The 20,692-nt window shown below is 45.7% G+C and overlaps 3 protein-coding genes across 6 annotated transcripts in view; 1 reads left to right on the plus strand and 2 right to left on the minus strand.

The window, feature by feature from the left end:
- Window positions 1–4,810, minus strand: part of DENND2B (DENN domain containing 2B) — a 150,369-nt gene extending 145,559 nt beyond the window's left edge. Inside the window, exon 1 of one of the 2 annotated variants that reach the window (XM_079307571.1) lies at window positions 4,489–4,810. The gene's annotated coding sequence lies outside the window, so the exon portion shown is untranslated. The remainder of the gene's footprint in view (window positions 1–4,488) is intronic. The other variant, XM_079307572.1, reaches the window with a different exon arrangement.
- A 2,478-nt stretch (window positions 4,811–7,288) lies between these two features.
- Window positions 7,289–12,077, plus strand: AKIP1 (A-kinase interacting protein 1). Its single transcript, XM_079308620.1, has 5 exons — window positions 7,289–7,395; window positions 7,590–7,667; window positions 10,466–10,576; window positions 10,853–10,903; window positions 11,625–12,077. The coding sequence occupies exons 1-5, from the start codon at window positions 7,297–7,299 to the stop codon at window positions 11,763–11,765; spliced, it is 480 nt and encodes a 159-aa protein (XP_079164746.1). The 5' UTR covers window positions 7,289–7,296; the 3' UTR covers window positions 11,766–12,077.
- On the minus strand, window positions 11,981–20,692 carry LOC306803320 (uncharacterized protein C11orf16). 3 transcript variants are annotated; one of them, XM_079308618.1, is made up of 7 exons: window positions 20,387–20,692; window positions 19,116–19,191; window positions 18,050–18,200; window positions 16,989–17,217; window positions 15,576–16,241; window positions 14,949–15,136; window positions 11,981–13,310 (listed from the first exon to the last, which is right to left on the minus strand). In XM_079308618.1, the coding sequence occupies exons 2-7, from the start codon at window positions 19,151–19,153 to the stop codon at window positions 13,170–13,172; spliced, it is 1,413 nt and encodes a 470-aa protein (XP_079164744.1). In that variant the 5' UTR covers window positions 19,154–19,191; window positions 20,387–20,692; the 3' UTR covers window positions 11,981–13,169. The 3 variants fall into 3 exon arrangements, with proteins under 3 accessions (XP_079164744.1, XP_079164743.1, XP_079164745.1); XM_079308617.1 differs by having other exon boundaries at window positions 18,999–19,191; XM_079308619.1 differs by lacking the exons at window positions 18,050–18,200; window positions 19,116–19,191; window positions 20,387–20,692 and adding an exon at window positions 17,394–17,596.

The raw sequence follows: 20,692 nt of genomic DNA on the forward strand, positions 1-20,692 counted from the left end.
GTGACTGTTTTTAATAATGTGGGAGTTAGAGAATAATGTTAAAAGTTTCAACTCAAAGACCTGGTTTCCTGTGCTGGCACCAGTCCTAACACTAAATGTTAACACATTAAGCATTCTTACATCTTCATTTTAAAGAGCAATTAAGAGACAGATATACTTATACTGAAATAACATCCCGTTCCTGTGTGTGTGAACATACACAGGGTGCACTTCCAACAGAAATCCACTGTGCTTTCCCTGTGTCCTTCAGGACTTCTCCATTTGCACAAGTTCACTGAATTCTCAACTACACTACAGCAGCTGACAGCTTTTCTGCCTACAGCTCAACCAAACTTATCTTCAAAGAAGGGGTGAAGATGGCATTAAGTGAGCACCTACTCTAGTCCTGTGTTCTTTCACCTATCAAGCACATCTCCAAGGTCAGAAGCTCACAGCAGAATGCAGCAAAAGCAATGGCTGTAGGAATTAGACCATTAATTTCCCTGAACAACTTTAACTATCTGAGAATACACTCCAGATGGAGAACAAGTTACCTTACTGTAAACATGCTCACCGTGGATTAAACTAAGGCAGCCCAGATTCAGCTGGCTAAGGACACAAAGCTCCAGACCCCAAGTGATGAGTAGGAACTCTCACTGTAACTCACTGCAGCTCAGTCACCTCTATCCTGCAAACTCTGGCTATCAGCAACAGCCCCCAATAGGAAGGAATCCCCATACAGGAGGGTGTGTTGGCCATGGAGTGTTAATGTAGTATTTGATCCCTATCCCTAGAGTTTGTAGTAGTGTTGATTTCAGGAAGTTCAACTGCTAATGGAGAACACATCTTTTAGGCTCAGTCCTCAGTGAATAAAAAGTTTCTAGCAAAATCTGACAGCTGTTCAAAGCCTACATGAATGAAAAGAGGATTTAAATCTGAAACTCCATAAGCAAGCATTCCCATTGCTCAAAACAGTCCTTAAACTTCTGCTCAATGAAACATCAAGGACCAGGAAAGGATAGCTACAGAGAAAGGGGAATCTCCACCATGGTCCAACAAACAGGAGAAGATTTTGCAGTCAAATAAGGGGTGAAATGATGAGTACTAACTCTCAGATGATGTATGCACACCCAAAAAACATCCAAAATTCTTCCCAAAAGGGGGAAATTCAGGTCTTGTAGGGTGTGACTCCCCAAGGTTTGGCAAAGCCACTTATAACCTCACCAAAGTTCAATTTGAATAAGAATGTTTACAAGCACAAAAACTAGGCCAAATTGAGAATGTAAATATTTGGATTCAGTTCTCCAAACTCATCTCTATCTGCATTGCCAACTAAATCCCAACTGCAGACCAAAAAGTCTGAAAAGCAACAGTTGCATACACTTTACAGCACACAGACAAAACTAACACACATGGCACTCAGCAGCAGGACAAAAAGAAAAAAAAAAAAAAAAAGGAAAAATCCTGAATTCGTAATCTAAACTAAACTTATTCTAAACAAGACATCAATGAAGTTTGGAGCAAAAATCAACTCTGCTATCATTTCAGACATTCTGAAAGTCTGATCAGCCCAGATGTTGGTCCTCTGCCCTGCAGGAACCTGGGTTACATTAAACATAGCTAGATTATCCAAGACCTCATAGACAACCTGATGTTTGCAACACACAGTGGTAACTTTGACCCAAACTACATTCTCTTCAGCCATCCAAAGCAAGGACTTCCATTTTTCAGGCAGGTTAATTGAGGAAAGACCTCTCTGGAATCACAGTAATTTATTTGGCAACCTCAGTCCCATATTCAGAAGTGATTTAGGAGCCCAGATCACCTGGAGTTCCCAACACACATAATCTTTTCTTCTCTAGTTCTTTTAGGTATAGATAAGAATGACAACCATGAATTCACTCAAGGGATGTTTGAGCTCCCACAAACACAAATCCCAAGGGATACACCACATTCTCAGCTGCCAGTTCCCAGCCTTTCTTCAAGTGTTAAATGCCTTTTGGCCCTACATCTCCATTGCAGATACTCACTGGAGGAAATCAGAGAGGCAAGGGTGTCATTAAGACCAGCATTTTTGTTGTTGTTGTTGTATGATAAGAATTTGGGCATCCTTACTCCCAACTACAGTAAACTAACAAAAACAATCCATCCTTTCCCTCTTCAGCTCAGCAGCAAAAGCACGAATCTGGATCTTTTGCTTTACTCAGCTGTGGGAAACTTGGGTTTACTTTCCAGTTAAAAGCAGGCTCTTCAATGTACTTCACAGTGACCTCTTCACAAGAGGCTTGTATCATTTCTTTAAATGCCCCTACACTAAAAATAGTTCTGCTTCCTAAACATGAGTGTTTAGCAGTTCCAGGCATTCTGAGATCCTGCATACCACTTTAACTTTTTTTTAAACTGGCAACATTTATTTAACCAGCAATTAAAAAAAGGAGGCCCAGCCGCCCCAGTGATTCTTCCCAGAGGGTCTTAGATGTTTATGAAACACAATGAAAACAATAAACTGGATAAAATCATGCTATTCCATCAAGTCCTTGGCAAGACTTCCCAACCAAGAATAAATTGGCATGGTATGTTGCAGTCAACAGATTACACAATGGTTTACAGGGTCACCAATAATAAGGGGTCACACACTCCTTAAAGAGCTCCAGTGTACATTAAGGCACTCGCTTAAAGGGAAAGAGCAATGTTTGATCCTGAGCTTCTTGGAGCACAATTCTGGCAGCCAGAGCACAAACATGCTGCAGGGGTAGGAGAGGACAGAAGGCACCTCTCCCCCTGCCCTGAGCCAGGAAGGGCAGTGACTATGCTGCACAAGCTGGCTGGGGGAGTTTAACACCCTGGAGGGAGCAGCTGAAAGCCAGGCCAGGCAGGGCTCTCTTATTTCTGCACACAAGAGGAGAACATACACTGCATCCTTTTAGTGTCTACACCCCAGTGAGGCCCAGCACCACCATCCCTGTCAACCTTCCCAAAAGGCCCCTTCCTCACTCCATGCTCTTGAGGAAACTGGTTCCACTCCAGAAGCAAGATATCAGATGCCTGGCAGTCTAATCACTCTTAACAGTGAACAGACTGTAGCTAATTTTAAAAGATGCTTGACTATACTCCTGGGTAACTTGGTAACATCATCACCATTGCTATAAATGTGTTGCAGTTTTATTTTAAATAGCTAATCTTAATGAAAGAGGGAAATGAATGGTCAAATCCATAAATCTTACATGTCAACTTGGTAACAGATTTCCACTCACCTGCATAACCTGATCACCAGAATGAAAGTTTAATTTTGGTGCTCCTAAAACATAAATTATTTCCTCAAACCTCACCTTAAATGTATGATACTCCTACCTTTGCCCTGTTAACTTACCCTTCCACTGTATGGAAATTTTCATCCACCAACTATAAATTAGTCATGCAAAGACAAAACATTCTTAATTCTTAAAGGTAAATCAACCTCACTTCATCCTACCATCAAAAACCAGGCTACAACTAACAGTTTCATTCTTCATCTTCCATGGGTTTTGATCATTCCAATTTTATTGGATTATTTAATGTATGTCTAAAATTGTCTGACTAGCCAGCATAAAAATGAAAGAAAACCTATTCCCCAAGTGAGCACAGGGTGTAGAAAACACCGCTGCTGACATACTCCATGCAGTAATACCATGCACCCAGCTTCATTCAGCTTGACTACTAAATTCGAAGTACGTTTGAGTGATAAACCTGGAGTAAACACAAGAAGGCTCTCTCATATGTAACCACTACTCTTTGGCTGCAGTGACCTTAGTAACGCAAAGGTTTGGTACTAAGCCAAGAGCAGGACATCTGATTTTCCCACCAAGTGAATTGCTGCAGAACTCCCTTAGCTCTTCAGCCAAATCTGTCCTGGGATCCTAAACTCTTCCGCCGGAGTCCAGGTGGCTCCTCTACGCTTTTCAGCACGCACGCAAACACCGCAGCCAGCCGGACCGACGATGCGAGTGGGCATTGGGAGGGAAGTGCCGCGCTCCCCGTCTCCCCCAGCTCCGAGCCCCACGCCCGGCGCGCTGGCTCCCAGCCGGGTTGGAGTTATCCCGGTCCGGCCCAAGAGGGTTCTGGGCTCTGCCCCTCCGCGATGCCTGTGCCCTCGCCACACGCAAAAAGCAGCGTCCCGCGAGGCACGGCGGTGGCACCAGCGCGGGAGCAACGAGTCCCCGCTCCGCCCGTCTGCGCTCCCCCGGGCAAAGCAGGGCAGGGTCCCGCAAGGATGGCGGGGCCGGCCCGCCCCGGCACGGCCCCCGGCGGCTCGGCTGCCGCGGGCTCCGCGGTCCAGGGACCCGCAGCGCCCGGAGAGCCTTCCCCGCGGCCGCCGCCGCGCATCCCCGGCCCGCCCCGCCCGCGGGAGGCTCTCGGCGCGCAGGGACGGACCCCCGGAGCACGAGCCATCGTTTGTCCCCCCAGCCCCGCTCCCCTGCCCGGGTCCCCGGAGGCGACCACCGCCCCGCAGCGCGGCTCCCCGGCCCTTACCGAGGTGCGCAGGGATGCGCTCCCTCCGCCGGCCGCCTGCAGCCCCAGTCCCGCAGCCCGGGCGATTGTAGCTTTTTTGGAGAAGCTGGGAAGAGGGAAAGAAAGGGGGGAGGGAAGGGGGTGGGAAGGGACTGAGATCGAGGGAGAGAGAAGTATGCAAAGGCAGGAAGTGGAGACGGCCACGACCAGTGTGGGAGATTAATGGGAACCAGTCAGCCGGCAGCCAACAAAGAAACCTGCTCCCGCAGCGCAGCACAGCCCTGCCCGGGCTGCAGCCCCGGGCTGCCGAGCCACCGCTCCCGCCGGCAGCGCTCGGCCCCGGCCCCGGCCCCGGCCCCGCGGAGGGGTGGGCGCCGCCCCCCAGCCCCAAACCCCGTCCCGGACAGGCGGGAGGGAGGGGAGCAGCCGGGCCGGTCCGCGGGGAGATGCGATGGCACAGAGGAGGAGGAGGGGAGGACCGAGACCCCGAGTGACAGCCTCCCTCCTCTCTCTAGCCCGGAGGGGCGATACCGCAGGGTTTTATTTAAAGCACTACGGGCTGCTCCCGGCGCGGAGCCGCTTGCGGGGCAGAGCGGAAGGAAGGAGGAGTGCGGAGGCGCGCTTCCTGCGCCAGGCGCGGGGCGACGGCTCCACCAGCGAGCTGCGAGCCAGGCAGCTCCCGCGCCTTCCCGAGCCCCGCACCAACAGCACCTGTGCGGGACCGGGGAGCCAGCGGCGTGTCTCTGAACCTCATGCCCGCTACCCTGGTTCCGATCCGGCCGCCCGGAGCAGCTCCCGGCGGCGCTGTGGAATGCTCTGTTCCTGGGCAGCGCAGGCGAGTGTCCCGCTGGCCGAGACAGGATGAGCCCCCAGGGCATCGTGTGTACCTGGGGTGAAGAAAGTCCCTGCATGGCGTGTTGTCCACGCGGGCCACCTCCCTGGCACACGTGTCCATGGCTTTTGGTGGTTTGGCAGATGGGAAACCCACCCAAAGCGTTTGATGTAAAATAATACAGAAAAGGCAGGATGCTAGCTCTTAGTAGGACCATGGGTATTGCAAAATACAGAGACTACTCCTAGATCTTGAAGTATTATGTAGGCATTGATAAAACAAGTCGCTTCACAATAGATTAACCAAATTATATTAGGTACAGAAGAAAAATGAAGAGCAGCATGTATCCTGCAATTTGAAATACAAATTCCAGCCCTACCCATTTTAAGGACTTTCTGACTTTCTTTCCTTTGACTGAAATGGAAGCAAATAATACTCAACATCAGGCAAATACTTAGGAGCTTTCCTACTCAAGGATACTTCATTGAGGCCAGAACCAAGTGCTCAGGATAAACTATTCCTGGCTTTTGCCACCTCACCAGCAAAATGAAATACATTGTCTTCAGATATTCTGATCCATCATCCCACACAACGAGGAATCTGGTGGAAATGCCCAGCATTTCACAAACCTCCATTATATTTCGAAAGAATGAATGTACAGGAAATAAGGGTAACTCTCATCTGGATTCTGATGTGAATGTGTGTTTCAAAGCAAAAGCTATTTCAGCCTTCTTGGGACAGATGTATTTACTCAGCTGCAAAAGGAGCACTGTGTCACTAAACATCAAAAAATAGTGGGAGTTTAAATTTCAACACAACAGGAATAATTTACCTCCTGAACAACAAGCTACTGCAACAAGTACCTGGCAGGAACAAAAAATGAACAGTTTTCTCTTCATGTTATGAAAACGATGTAGAAGAGCCTTTCCAAGTCTATTTCACAAGAGCAGCAACATAGCAAACCCACTCACCTCTCCAGGAGACCATTGCTAACAACGCATGATGAAACAAACACGTTCAGCTTCCAATTAAGCAGGAAGCAGTCTGTCCTGGCTGCTTCTCCACCACATCAAACACACGAACATTGCTTTTATCAAATATTATTTTTGTCCCCTCTTTATGTTGCGTTCAGCACCGCAGACATCAAGCACTCCAGCAATTTGGCTAAATTTTGTTTTGAATGCAGGAGAACAAACTTAAAGTTAAGCTGGATTTGAGCACTGAATGGGGGCTTTCAATGTCTTAATGAACAAGCAGCCTGTGAAGGGCTTGTTTATTGCGGGGGCTGGCTACTGCTCTGGTTAAGCAACTGGCAAATGACAATAAAACGTAAACTAGGAGAGGATTATTTTTCTTGCTTGTCAAAGAGATTACAGCTAGCGAAGCTCTCAACAAAAATGAAGGACTTGAAGGATCGGGGCCTCCATGTTAACCTTGGCCAAATGGGTCTTAAAGAAAGTTTTGGTGTTTATTTTCCCTTACTGCTGTCACGTCGGTGCACACGAGGTTAGCTTAGGCTCAAGGTGGCTCCGCTGCCATTAGTCACAGCCCATTCCGAGCCGCCCCGGTAACTCCGAGCGGTGACCGAGCCTGGCGCTGCCCTCCAGGGACGGACCCAGCTCCCACAGCGTGCTCGCAGGGCCCGGGCGCTGCTGGGCTCGCCCTCCGTCCCACACCGCGTCCCTCGGCCGGCCACCGCCACCTACTGTCACTGCCAGCCCGTGCCGCGAAACTTTAACAAAAAACAGCGGGGAGCACCGCTTCCCACCACGGGGGGGCTCGGCACCTCCGGCTTCTACGGGCTCTTCCCCGCTGTCGCCCAGCGGCAGCAGCACCCGGGAGCAGCTCGCCAAGCCTTTCAGAGAAAGGCTGTCCGGCCGTAAGGGACAAACCGAGCCCGCCGAGCGCCCCGCTCCGGAGCCGCCCGGTGCCGCGGGCTGAGGGCGGGCTGAGGGCGGGGCGGGGCGGCAGCGCATGCGCAGTGCAGCGGTGGCGCGATGGCGGTGGCGCGCGCGGAGCGCACGGCGGGGCTGGCGCGCGATGTGCTGGAGCGGACGCGGCGGCGCGCGCGGGGCGCGGCCCCGGCAGCGGTCCCGGTGAGTGCCGTGCGCGCACCCGCGGACACACACACACACAGATATAGCTATAGACAGAGACCCGCAGGCACACGGAGACACGGCTCCGTACCGCCCGGACACACCGCCGTGCCCAGCTTCCTGCTCCCCGGTGCCCCCGCGGCTCCGGGCCCCGCCGCCTCCGATCCGAGTGACCGGAATGTCTCTCGTTGCAGGACTTAGACGGGGAACGCCTGGATGCAGCGTTCGCCTCGATCGAGAGGCTGATGAGAGGAGTCTCAAAGGAGTGCGAGGTGAGGGTCACCCGGAGGGTCCAAAGGGGAATGCTCATGATGTGCTGCCAGAGGTTTCACTACTTCACTGCACAATTTAGGCTCCAGGTTTGCTTTATGGCAAGGGTTCAGCCAGCGGTGACCGGGATGAATTTGGGACACTCAGCACCATGTGCAGGGTACATCTCACCGGTGTGCAGTGCCGGCGGAGCTGATAAACACCACAATCCGCATTTTCTAGAGGCTGCAGCAACACAGATTTTAGCAGAAGGTTTCTCCATTTCTTGGTGAAAAGTCCGTATGGTTAGAGAGACAGAAATGTCAGGTGTTATCACAAAAAACACTGTGTCACAAGGTATGGAATGTTTCCAGTGCTTCAAAGTATCTCTGCTGGGAAATGGCCTTATGACATAGTAACCTTTTGTTGTCACCAGGAGAGAGCCACTCACCCTGGCTGATATCCAGTTCTTGGCAGTGGAAATAAGAGAGAGTTTGAATCTGGAGTGAAGAGATGCTTTGTGTCCTGTGTTTGTTTTGAATTTAGAGTTAAACCCCCCCCTTCCCTCCAGTGTTGCTGCTGTGATTTAACCCCACCAACAATTAAGTACCATAGAGCTCACTCCCTCCCTGCCCACCTCCCCTGGCAGGAGGGGAGGAGAATCTGGAGAAAATAAAACTCGTGGGTTGAGATAAGAACAGTTTATTAATTGAAACAAAGTAAAAGATGATAACACAAATTATAATAACAGTAATAATTGTGATGAAAATGGGAGAGAGAATTAAAACCCAAGAAGAGCAACTAATGTACAATACACTTGCTCACCACTCACTGACCAGTGCCCAGCCAGTCCCCAGACAGCAGTCAGCCCCTCAGACAACTCTCCCTGTTTATATACATGACATTCTGTGGTATAGAATTTCCTTTTGGATAGTTTGGGTCAGCTGTCACAGCCCTGCTCTCTCCCAGGTTTTTGTGTACCTCCCCATTGGCAGAGCATGAGAAAAGTCCTTGATTCAGGGTGAGCACTACTCAGCAATAACCAAAGCATCCGTTTGTTATCGACACTACACTCCTACTAAATCCAAAACACAGCACTGTGCCAACTACTAGGAGGAAAACTTGCTCTATGCCAGGCAAAACCAGGCCAAACTGGATTTGGGATGCTGCAGCTGGGTAAGGAGCATGGGCTCAGTTGTTTGTGATGAGTAGAAATGGAGAGGTGTAGAGATGCAGAGCTCCACTGCTCCCGTGCTGCTCTGGCTGGCAGGTGTCCCTGCCTGCTGGGTGGGCACACTGGAGCCAGCCTGTGCCATCCTTGTGAGCACAGCCCTGCAGCCCAGCTACTGCACTGAACTCTGAGAATTGCACTGCAGCTTGTGCCCCTCAGGATCTGCTATCCTAACACAGCAGGGAGCTCACTGCCAGCAAGGCTAATGCAGAGCCTAAGGCTGCAATTAAATTAGAGAAAACAGTACTTCAGCACACCAAGTGATCAGCTCTTAAGCAACTCCTTTATAATTTCAAAGCACTACATACACAGTAATCAGTTAATCCTAAAACAACTGGGGCAGAATAGAGTTTTACACAAGATGAAACAAAGTGTAGTGAGACTCATCCTTATCAGTGACTTGGCAGTGCTAAGTTTACAGTTGGACTCCATGATTCTAAGGGTGTTTTCCGACCTGAATTATTCTTTGGGTCTATTTTGTGCCTGGTTAAAAGTCTTAAAGTTGGAACAAGCAGTGGAAGACTTCCACATTTATGCATCAGTCAAGACAGTACTGCTTCAGTCATTTCTGTGGAGAAGAAGAGTCATAAAAGGGGAGAATTTTCAGACCCATAAGTTGCAAAAGTTTACAAAGTGCAAATAAAAATCCACAACTCAACACAATCATTTAGGCACTTGAAGGCAAACAATTAAACTTTTAGTTTAAAATGAGATGTTTGGGGTTACTAAGGGATCAAAATTTACCCATTTCTCACCAAAAGTTGGATTTCATTTCTTTGCCCTGTGCCATCACATAAAAGAGATACTCTGTGAAGCATTATGCACCAGGTCAGGGCATTTGATGTTTGACAGTCAAGGACAAGAAAAATATGAGTGAAATAAGGATAGTTTTGATCTTTTTGCTCCCTGTGATCAAAAAGGTAGCTTGGAGAGGAGTTCTGTGGTGACAACAGATGGCAGCAGAGCTGTACTCAAGAGTTTAATTTGCAGTGGGGAAGATGCCAGCACATCTGCAGTGGAACCAGAAGGTGGCTGCTGTGTGCTTAAATACACTTCTCAGAACTACTGTGAAAATGGTACTAGCCTTGAAGACACTTCAGCTTCTTTACTGACTCATTTTTCAGTATTAACTACTTCTGCTTTTAGAGCACTGCTGCTGCACATGCTCTGCAGAACCCATCTTCACTTAATGGGTTGCAGAGCACCTGGTTTGCATACATGTCCTCTTAAGGACCCATAAACTATGCTTGCTTCCACCAGGGCGTTTCCTGACCAGGCTGATCAAGCAGGGATTTCCAGAGTACTCCTTCTGACATTTTCATGAATTCATTTCTGAGATGTCAGAGTCCCTGCCTTACATACTGTGTCAGGAAACAGGCATGTAAAATCAGGCCTGTTAGATGGAGTCCTGTAGCAGAAGGTGGCCTTTGGAGATACAGGCATTGTTTTCACCCTCACAGAAAACAAACCAGCCAATTAGTACACAGCATCAGTATCTGTGTAGTTCTACTTTCAAGTGTAAATTTGCAGTAGCTGCAAGTATGGTTTGGTACCTCCCACATGATACCTTCTGTTTCTGTTGCTGTCCAGAACTACTATGGTGCTATGGCAATCAACAAGTGCAAAGAGAATGAAATCAAACACTTCTGCAAGTACCATAGCAAGTCAGCAGAAAGAAAGATGGATTCCACAGAAGAAGAGGTAAGTGGGTACTTCTGGCTTTGGTGAAAGGTTATTCCTTCCCTTGCTGTGGGGCATTTATTATCCACCTGATGTCTATGACACTCACACTCATGGACATAAAAACACCTGAACTGATCCAAGTCTGTGCTGGGTTGGGGAAAGGCAGAGTCACTTCTTGTGACACCAATGTCCTATCCCTCCTTTTGTGGAGGGGAAAATTGCATGCACCTAAAGCATCCCCTGGATCTGCCTGGTTGCTGGATCATTAGAAAATAATCATCTCTTTCTTTCCAGAGGACTGAAGGTTCTGTAGAACCCAGCCGAGCCCAAACTTGCCAACGAAGTGTAAGTGTAGAGAATACTTTGGTTTTCAGTGGAGGTATTTGCTAGCATTTCTTTTATCACTTTGAATCAAGCTGGTTAAAAATTGTGACAGATCTGGAGACCTTGATGGCACAGAAGATTAACTAATGGTGCATTCACAATATATGTGACTATATATCAGTCAAATGGGCATTGCACAATTAGTTAGAAACCAGATTGTGGCATTCTTGCACTTACCCCTCCCACAGGCTCTCTGAAGACTCCTGCTCCTCAAGGAGAAGCAAACTGTTTTTTATTTTTCAAAGCCTAACACCTCAGCAAATCAATTCCAGGAGCTTCTAAGCCACAAAAGATGAGAAACACTGAATCTGTACCACAGAGTAAGTTAGTGAGAGCACTCTTGGTATAGGGAATGGGAACTCCCATTTTATGTTTAGAACTGTCTAGGTTAGTAAATTTCAGTTTTGTAAGACATAAATTACAGCACAGTGATTACTTCCACCAATTGAAATATTAGCTGAAATACTTTGGGTAATTTTTGTACTGACAGAAACATTCTACAGTTTTGTTTGCACTGCCTTCTATACATTTAGAAAAATCTTATATAGCAATCATGCTCATGCTGAAATGTAATTTTTTTACCCAAACACAATTTGGGGGGTGGGGGGGAGTCTAAGATAAATAACCAATAACTTAGCTTTTTTTCCTTTCTTTTTTTTTGTTTTTGTTTTCTTCCTTAAAGCCCAGAAGACCTTTGAAAGACTTTTACATTGAAGTTTCTCCTGGCATCTATTCTGTCACAGCAATCTCAGAAGATGTAGCACAAACCCACGTAGTAGATGTCAATGCAGGACAAAGTATTGATTTAACTTTTGTTTTGTGATATTTTTTGTCTCCTGGCAATAGCAGGAATAAAATATGAGGCTTTTTTTAATGGATGTAATGAACTATAAATATATTTTTCTTGTTAGCACTTTAATATTAGCTTCCTCTTTGGGACTCCATTTTTATGGCCTGTATATTTGTTTTCTACTTAATGCAATTATATGCAGCCCACTTTGTACACTGATTTTTATAAATATTTGTACATTGTGTGCCTTTTAAATCCAATTATGAGACTGTGTAATTTCAGATTCTTCTGCTCTAAACAATTAAAGATACAATCAGTGAAATAAAATACATGATCAAGCCTTTATGATGACAGCTTCTTTTGTATTATCCCCAGAGAGAACCCCCATGTCACAGTGTTGGCCAGAGAGAGCATGGTCCATGTGGTATGAATATGGGTGTACATTAGCTTCTGTAGGCTGGCACTGTTTCAGAGCAGCTGGCTCACAAGCCACTCTCCTATCTGCACTTCTGTTAGTCTGGTGAAGAAATGAAATGCAAGTGAAATTCACTACCTAGAACCCCAACTCAGAAACATGCTGAAATATGTGGCAGGTGTTCAGTCTAGGCAATTAAAGTTCTGTCTCTTTGCAGACCACACTAAACCCTTTTTTGAGGGCTGTGGGGTACCCTAAACTATCCAATTTACTGCTGAGCAACAGCACACTGCAGCTTAAGGTCAAGTTGCTATGCTTTAAGCATGAGCAGTCCACTAACAAAACTCCCTGGATGCTTAACTTTCCCAAAGACCAGATTCCACGTTTTGAATTAGTGATGTGATCTATATAGATCTGCCATCTTTTTGTAGCTGGTAGTATCAGGGTTTCAGTTCATTTTCATCACAATATAAAAATCAGTGGCTTGAATACTAATCATTCTGTTGTTTGTATCTACAGTAGCAGGTCCTTTAGCCTCTGGCTACTTTTGCTTATGCTTTAATCCTGAAAAAAATTCTTTCAGCTGTCAGCTTGTATTGTTTGTCCATTCCTCCTGGTTTTCTACAAACAGAAACTGCTTTGCTGAATTTCTGTGGCTCACTCTAGAGATCTGTAGACAAGTGGGAGTTTTATTGGACTCTTGCTGTGCATCTGTTCAGGATTTTAGTGCTCATACTTGTTTATCTGATCTCTCCAGAATTGTATAGTCAAGTCCAAATAGTTAGGAATTTATTGTAGCACTATGGAATAAAGAATGAGGATGCTCAAGTCTGATGTGGGTGAAAGTACAGTTCCTCACATATTAAAATTATATAGTCATCCATAAGAATATTCTACTGAGACAATACCTAAATCAGAACTTGATTTGTTTAAAAAATATGATACTGATATAGTAGAAGCAGTTTACCTGAAATTTCAGCCCCTGAACTTGATCAGTTGTACATGTACTGAATTCTGGTTGATCATGTCTCTCTGCTTTGTTGCAAGTGAGCTCTGACAGGGTCTATAACATCAGGTTTGTGATCTCCAGCACAAGTCATTTTACATTTATCATCTGATGCTGCTTTATATCTTTGTTTTTCTGATGCTGCAAAGCCTTCTTCCTGGAGGAAAGAAAAATCCCTCAGAACTCTGATCTAAAAAAAGCATCACTGTCTTTATTAACTGCTGCTTTGCTAGCTGTACCTCTGCCTCACATAGCTTTAATAATGGTCTATTTTCTGTGCTAGTACAAACTTTACTGCTGGAACACATAATTGGGAAGCAAGACCAAAGGATTTTCAGAAGCTGTGAGGCTTTGATTAAAAACTTCCCTACTTCAGAAGTCAGGAGGATTTTGTTGACTGCAGTGAGTACCTCTGGGAAGCCTGTCCTCTAACTCCACTTGTTTGCTTCAAGCCATTTCTGATGCAGCCTGTATCATGTGATAAAACTGCTTCTGCTATCTCAGAGTAGCAATGGATCTTGTGGGTTTAAAATCACCAAGGGCTATTTTACAGGAAAAAAATTCTGTCATTATACCCTGTGTTACCACATTGCATCCACTACTGTGATTCATGCTGCTGCTTTGGGGCTGGGATGAAACAATTCTGTTTTCTTATTAGTTTTACCAAAAGGCAACTCATGTCACTTCAGTGCACAGCTCTGACACTGCTAACATAGAGCATGCTTGCCTAGAGCTCCATACTGGCCTGAAAATTCCTAGGAAATCAAAATTACAAAGGTGTGTAGTTATGTAACTATGATTATTTAAACAATAAAGTAGAATAGCAATAGAAAGTAGGAACTATTTAGCTGATAAACTGACATCTACTTAAAATGAATGAGTACAGTTGTGAGAATACAAGATGTATTCCTGTATATTCTCTGTTCACCAAGAAATGTTATTAATGGATTCATCTCTAAACATGCAAGTTTAGAACATTTCAAGTTTTACTTTGCAGTAAGCTCACAGTAACAAGAGCATGAAGGTACAGAGGAGCTAATAGTTGATTTCCTGTATATAATTTATTAATTGTACCCTGATGCTGTTGTGCACAGCACTGTTTCTGTTGATCCTGACATTCTCTTTCATCTTCCTCTTCTTCCTGTAAGTTGTTTTCTTCCTCATTTCTGTGTTTGCTTTTTTTAGCCTTCATGTTCTGATTTTTTTTTCAAGTTTTCCTAAAGCACAAAGGAAACCAGGCCTAAAAACCAAGGTAGTGGTGTTGTTTCCAGCTGTGACAGTTTGCTTACTCTGTATCCCCCAGCTTCCCAGCAGGAATCTGCTGTTTAAACTGGTTGCCTCTAGTGCAGAAGGGAAGAAACTCTGCAAGGACTGTTTACCAAAGAATCTGCTTTTATCTCTCAGAGGCAGAGATTGTGACTATCACAATTTGATTGGCAGAGCTCAGCACCTTTCCATGGATTTAACACAGGACTTCATTGGGTAGATGTCAATGGGCATTTGGCAGGTTTCTGAACTGAAATCTGCATTATTGAATGCTCACATGGCTACTGACAATTGTTTCCATATTGCCAAGTGGCTTCAGCCCTTCCTAAGGTTCAGGGATTTTTGTTTTGGTTTCATTAGTGGAGAACTTTCCTACCTATCACAAAACTGGTGGATGGCCTTAGGAAGCAGTTGAGTTACAAAAAAATGTATTTTTCTTGCCAGGTTCCAAACCATTTACAACAATATTTTTTTCAATCAAACAAACCTCCTGCTTACATAACTACAGCATTAATACAGATTACCTTACCCTCAATGATGGCTTGAAATCTTGGTCTCTTCTGATTTCTCTCAGTGGGAGTTGCCCTCTGGGAATCTGCCTGATGTTTTCAAACATTGCACTCTGCTGAGCTGGGGCCACACTGGACATGTCCCCAGTGGAGATGGCTTTGGGTTCCTGCTGGCCCTTTGTACATGTGCTGCTGCAACTTCCAGGTCCTGAGAATCAGTAAAATTGTATCTAAGAGTGAAACCAGAACTGAAATGGAGAAACATTTAGTTCAGAGGAGAGAAAAATGCACTTCAAGTCTGAAGGAATTATTTCAGGTTATTCTGACTGGATGAGCTATGCAGGTTAATCAAGATGCTAGCATCATAAAAGGCATAGGAAAATGACAGGAAACTGAGAGGAATAGCTGTGCTTCTAAATGAAATTAATTGTTCTGTAGTTTTTCATGGGATAAGCGGCCAAAAGAAGAGCCAGATGAGGCAGCAGAAACATTGGAGAGGGAGAAGAATTGTATCAGAGTCTGATATGCAAATTTGCAATATTAATATCAATAGCCTGCAGGCAAAATGACTGCCCTGCTCCTGCCCAGAAGACTTTTGGTTTTGTTCCCTCTGACATCTGCTTCCCTATGGGGTCGTTTGAAGGTACCTGAATTACTGGAAAGGGACTTGTGATTCCTTCTTTCCCAGTATTTCCCCCCAGGTCTTGCAGAATTCTTTAGCCTGGGCTTTTCAAGACAGTTGGAGCCTGTGTTAACAGCACTGTCCCCCACAGTACTCTTAGTGGGGGATGGCTTCAGGTCCCACTCTGAATCAGAAGAGGGAGAGGATGTTGCCACAGCTGCAGCTTCTGCTTGTTCTGTGCCTTTCAGTTCCAGAAGGCCTGGAGTGAGCTTGCTGCTGGACTCTGCCTCTTCAGCTTTGTCCTGAAAGACCAGAGGCCTGGAGGGAAGAGGCCACCAGGCACCAGCACAGGCATGGCAGCAGCAGATGCACCTTCCCCAGGCTGATGGACAGCAGAGAGCACCAGCACAGCAGTGGTGGAAATGTGGCCAGCAGGGAGAGCAGAGCAAGCAGTGCTTGGCAAGGCTACACCCAGCACAAACAGGAATCAGGGCTGGCTTAGGACTGCAGGGAAAAATACAAGAGTTGGTGTCCTGGCTTGGGCTGGGCTTCACCCTGCTGGTGAAGGGCATGTGGATCATCTCCACAATCCTCTCCCACAGGCTAGGAGGGATCCACAGAGCCACACCACGGGGCAGCTTCACTTGCTTGTCATTCCAGAACTGGACCATAATTTCTTCATCTTCTGAGGCTGTTAAAAGAAAAATTAAGAAGCCTTAAGCAGCTGACCTGCCTGGGCAGTGCACACAGATTGCAGCTTTCTGCACCTTCTACTCCTGTCAAGAGGCAGGATCAACTCTTGCCCTTCTCTAACACCTCACCACAGTGTCACAGAGGTGAGTGGGCAACCTGGGCACCATCACTAAAACAACATCTTTCCTTCTGGCAGCATCTTTCCTCCCAGTTTGTCATCAGATGAACAAGAAATCTATGAGAGTAATTTTTGTTGCTGCTGCCAAAGTTAGCAATCCTGCTCTGAGAACAGTATTTTGGAAAGTCAGTGGAGCTTGACTGTCAGACACAGGAAAAATGAATGAGCTGTTGAAATCTCCTACGTCTGGGTGACAAAATCACCCCCAGATGTACCATTTGGTACAAATGTGAGCATTCAAGCTCAGATGAATGCTTCCTGTAAGTTGTCTCATCTTTATCTGTCATGAAATGGCCACAGTTTTGCACATGGCAGACACAGCCCTGTCCTAGCTACACCCATGGACACAGATGTTGACATTTTTTATGGGTCACAACTTCCTTAGGGTCACACTGGTGAGGTTACACACAGATATCCATCAGCTCCTGCAAACTTGGAGAGCAACACTAAGCTCTAGTCTGTGCTCTGTAATTTCTCTGGCAGCAGCACCCTGACAAGAGTTTATCCTGACAGCCTCACTGGTGTGCCAGAGGAACAAGAAGAGGAAGAGAGCAGCACTTTTCTTACCTCGTAAGGGATCCCTTGTCTCAATGCCTCTGAGGACAGTTCCTGGGCCATACCTGGTCCCATCTGGCTCCCAGGGTGCCAGCACTCTGTCTCCAGGGAGCAAGGAGTGCTTCATCCCATTCACATATTCCAGGATGTCATCCTTTGCTGTTTTTTGCACACACATTGGATGCCTTCCACGTGACACAAGTGGTTTGGCAAACTCTACCAGGAACATGCCTCTCTCACTCTGTTACCAGGAAAAAAACAACAATTCCACTGAAAAACAGTCCATAATGTGCCAGGTAATGCAACTTTTAATAGGAGCCATCCTGTGCCTATAGGCAAAACAAGCCTGAACAGCAGCTAGAATGTGATGTGATAGCTCAGCATTGAGACAGCCCAAAAAACCTCCATGAGGCTCACCTGAAAGCAAGATGAGTGAAGCATATGTTCAGATTCACTGCCACTAGGATCTGTATTTTCCTTCCCAAGAGAAAAAGCTATAGACAAGTGCTATTTCACAAACCATGCTGGGTGTGCCAAGGAGCAAGGGACACTGAAGGCATTCAGACCTGTTCCTCAGTCATGCCCAAGTCCTTGCTCTACTTCTTGGGGGGGTGTTGGGAGTTTTTTTACCTTTTATATTAAGGCCTGTCAAGAGGCTTTCCATCAACAAAGAGATGAGATACTTCCCTGTTCTTGAGAAAGAACAGGCTCTTTTTTGTGTTAAGTTTGAAGTGCTAACAAACCAATGAATTAAAGCTTTCACTAACATTTCTGGAAAGACCCTGAGCCCTTGGTGTGTGGCTGGACCTGTGTACATAAAACACAAACCCTTTTCCTGTGCTGTTGATGTGTCTACACACAACAGCAGCCCCTACACTGCTGGCAGCAGCACTCAGGCTGGCTGAGCCTGGCTCAGTGCCCACAGCAGCACAAGGCTGCTCAAGCACCTGCTGTCCTGCTGATCTGTTCTCATCAGCTGAACCAAAATCTGCTACACCAAACTTAGATGGTGAGTGAGGACTGCTCCCATTTGAGGACATCCCCCCAGCTACCACACAGCAACCATCACTCACCTCTATCTCCTCTTTTACTGTACCTTGGTAATAAAACCCATCTTGTTCCCCTCTAGCCAGCACAGGCACATTGCTGTCTGTGCCCCCTGACTCCCCTAGTCTCTTCCATGCTGGGCCAGGGGAGGGAAGGCAGTGGCTGATCCACTGGCACCTAGAAGAAAAGAAAATGGGTCAGCCCTGAAAGAAATAGATTCTGTAGGTCATGAAAAAAAATAATCTTGTAAGATTATGAACTGAAACACTGCACCTCATTTTGTAGCACTCCCACAGGCCAAATACTGTGGGAAGAAACAGAAAACTTGCCTGTTCTGGGACAATTCCTTGATCTTGGGAAAAACACATCAGTGCCTGCTTTCACTCAGCTTCCTTTGCTTTGGGGTTTACAGGAAGTGAGCCAGGAGCATGCTGGAATCCTGGACCAGCAAGCATGACTTGGACCAGATCCTTTGCTGTTTACCTGGCAATACAATGCAACCCTTTGGAGAAAAGATCCATCTGCAGCACAGAGCACAGAGTAAGTGCACTCCAGAGTGCTGGAGCTGATGGTTTACCCTGGAGCATTCAGGGAACAGCAAAGCAGAGAAGTAAACAACAAAGCTGCTGGCTGATGACAGGTTCTAGTTCAAAACTGGGAAAATAATACCCTGTCACAAAGCATTAGAAACATTTCATGGAAGATGGCTTATAATGCAAGATGCTATTATTTATCCCAATAATATTAAAGGAATGTTTCTTTGATAGGAGGCTTACTCAGGCTTTGCTCTTCATAATCTCCAAGGCAGCAAATAACTTCAGTTAATACATCTAAAAATCTGCCAGTGCAGGGGTGGGAAAGCTCAAACAATGTTCAAGCTGCTAATTTATTAATCTGACACACCAGCCTGGTTTATCCTATTAGATACCATGGAAAAAACACAAATTGCAGACTTAAACAGGAACTTTATTTTACCTCTGGGGGGTGAGGGGTTCAGCAATCCAGGCAGGATACACAACAAAAGAGCTCCTGCAGCAGGGGTTAACTGTAGAACATGAAAACTTGTCCAAAGCTGGCCTCACACTGCAATACCTGTGACCCCTGGGCAGGGATCCCTCCAAACAGGCCATACTTGGAAAAGCTGCTGCCTGCAGGACTCAGTTGTGATCTGTTGGAAGAAAAGAGACAATGCACTGGCATTTCTAACACAAGCAACTGCTGTCCAGTGCACCTCAAGAACCCAGCCATTTTGATTAATTGCTTATTTTTCTTTAAAAACACTGAATTCAAAATATTCAAACTAGCATTTGGCCAGATGAGCCCACATCACTGACTTCAGTGATCTTCACCCAAGTCCTGAACTGGAAAAAGGGCAGAAACACCCAAGGAAACTATAAATGCTGTGAAAATCCCAGGAAAATAATAACTTTAAATCCCCTCCAACATTTGTTTCCCTCTGTAGCACCCAGCTCTCTTTTCTTATTCCCACATTCTTCCTTTAAAGCTTTCTTGTACACAGACTCAGCCAAACCTTCCCTGTGTTACAAGCTGAGACAGAAATTACAGCTGAAGTTGACAAGCTGAATAAACGTGACAGGTTTTGAACTTGATGTTAGATTACATTTCCCTGTTATTTATTTATAGTGATGCATTAAGAGGAAATATTTTGATCTTTCAACTGTCCTGTCATGTTTTATTAACAGTAGGATTATAGCTTGCAACAAGAAAGAATGAGATGCTCAGATGTGACAAGTGATAACTATTCAGAGGCTGTCACAGTAAGATCAATGATGTGATGCTATCTCTGGTAATTTCAAAAGGTGTAGTAGACAAGCTTCCATTAATTTCTTTTCTTTTTAAATACTGCTTAGAAACACTTAGGATAAAATTTACAGGGAAATTCAACAACCTATAAAATTTAAGTGCCTAATTTATTTTACAAAATGCAGTTTAAGCACTCATGTTTAGATGATATTTCATCTCTTATCTAAGAAATATGACCTGGAAGCCTTTTTTATGGAGACTCCCAGATAGATGCATAATTTCAGAAAACTAGCACAGCAAATCCAGCAAGAAGAGTAGATTAACTGCTGCAAAATTCATATTTAAGTCAGAAAATCAGCAAAATATATCCACTTATTTCACAACTGCACAAACTCCTGCTATAAACCAAAACAAGATGGAATCAGTAATACTGTGCAAAGAAAGGCAATTATCACTTCTACATTGAAGCACATTTTAACACCATTCAGCTCAGAGCAGGGACCCCTGTTTCTACACAGAGCAGTGCATTGACAAAGGCAATTATGCTGCTTTTTCTAGGTAACTCCAAGTACTTTAGCACAGCAGTATTTTAAACTCACCAGCTATTGGTAACAACACACCCAGTCCATTTGGATTTTGTCTGAATGCAGAAATGTCACCCTTTTGCCAGCTGGACAGAGGGAGCCTTTTGCTGCCAGTGTTTCTCAGTTGCTATGGAGGTTGCCACAGCTGATACTCCCAGGATTGGACATCCTGACCTTGCTGGTTAAAACCCAGCAGAACATGACTTCAGAGAGGACTTCATTTGACTGCCACACATTTGCTCATCTCCCCATGGATCTACTCCTCTGCAGGACTGCAAGGGCAGGGAAGGCATTTAAAGAGAGCTCAGCATCCTCTAGGCT

The sequence above is a fragment of the Erithacus rubecula genome (assembly GCF_903797595.1).
Source record: "Erithacus rubecula genome assembly, chromosome: 6".
Taxonomy (NCBI): domain Eukaryota; kingdom Metazoa; phylum Chordata; class Aves; order Passeriformes; family Muscicapidae; genus Erithacus; species Erithacus rubecula.

Bases quoted from the DNA above. Each gene is read 5' to 3' on its own strand.
- AKIP1 (XM_079308620.1), top strand. From the start codon at position 7,297: ATGGCGGTGGCGCGCGCGGAGCGCACGGCGGGGCTGGCGCGCGATGTG. The intron at 7,668-10,465 runs GTGAGGGTCACC...GTTGCTGTCCAG, and splicing joins GAGTCTCAAAGGAGTGCGAG to AACTACTATGGTGCTATGGC. The intron at 10,577-10,852 runs GTAAGTGGGTAC...CTTTCTTTCCAG, and splicing joins TGGATTCCACAGAAGAAGAG to AGGACTGAAGGTTCTGTAGA.
- LOC306803320 (XM_079308617.1), bottom strand. From the start codon at position 19,153: ATGGCCTGTTTGGAGGGATCCCTGCCCAGGGGTCACAGGTATTGCAGT. The intron at 18,201-18,998 runs GTAAAATAAAGT...CTTTTCTTCTAG, and splicing joins GAACCCCTCACCCCCCAGAG to GTGCCAGTGGATCAGCCACT. The intron at 16,242-16,988 runs GTAAGAAAAGTG...TTCTTTTAACAG, and splicing joins GACAAGGGATCCCTTACGAG to CCTCAGAAGATGAAGAAATT.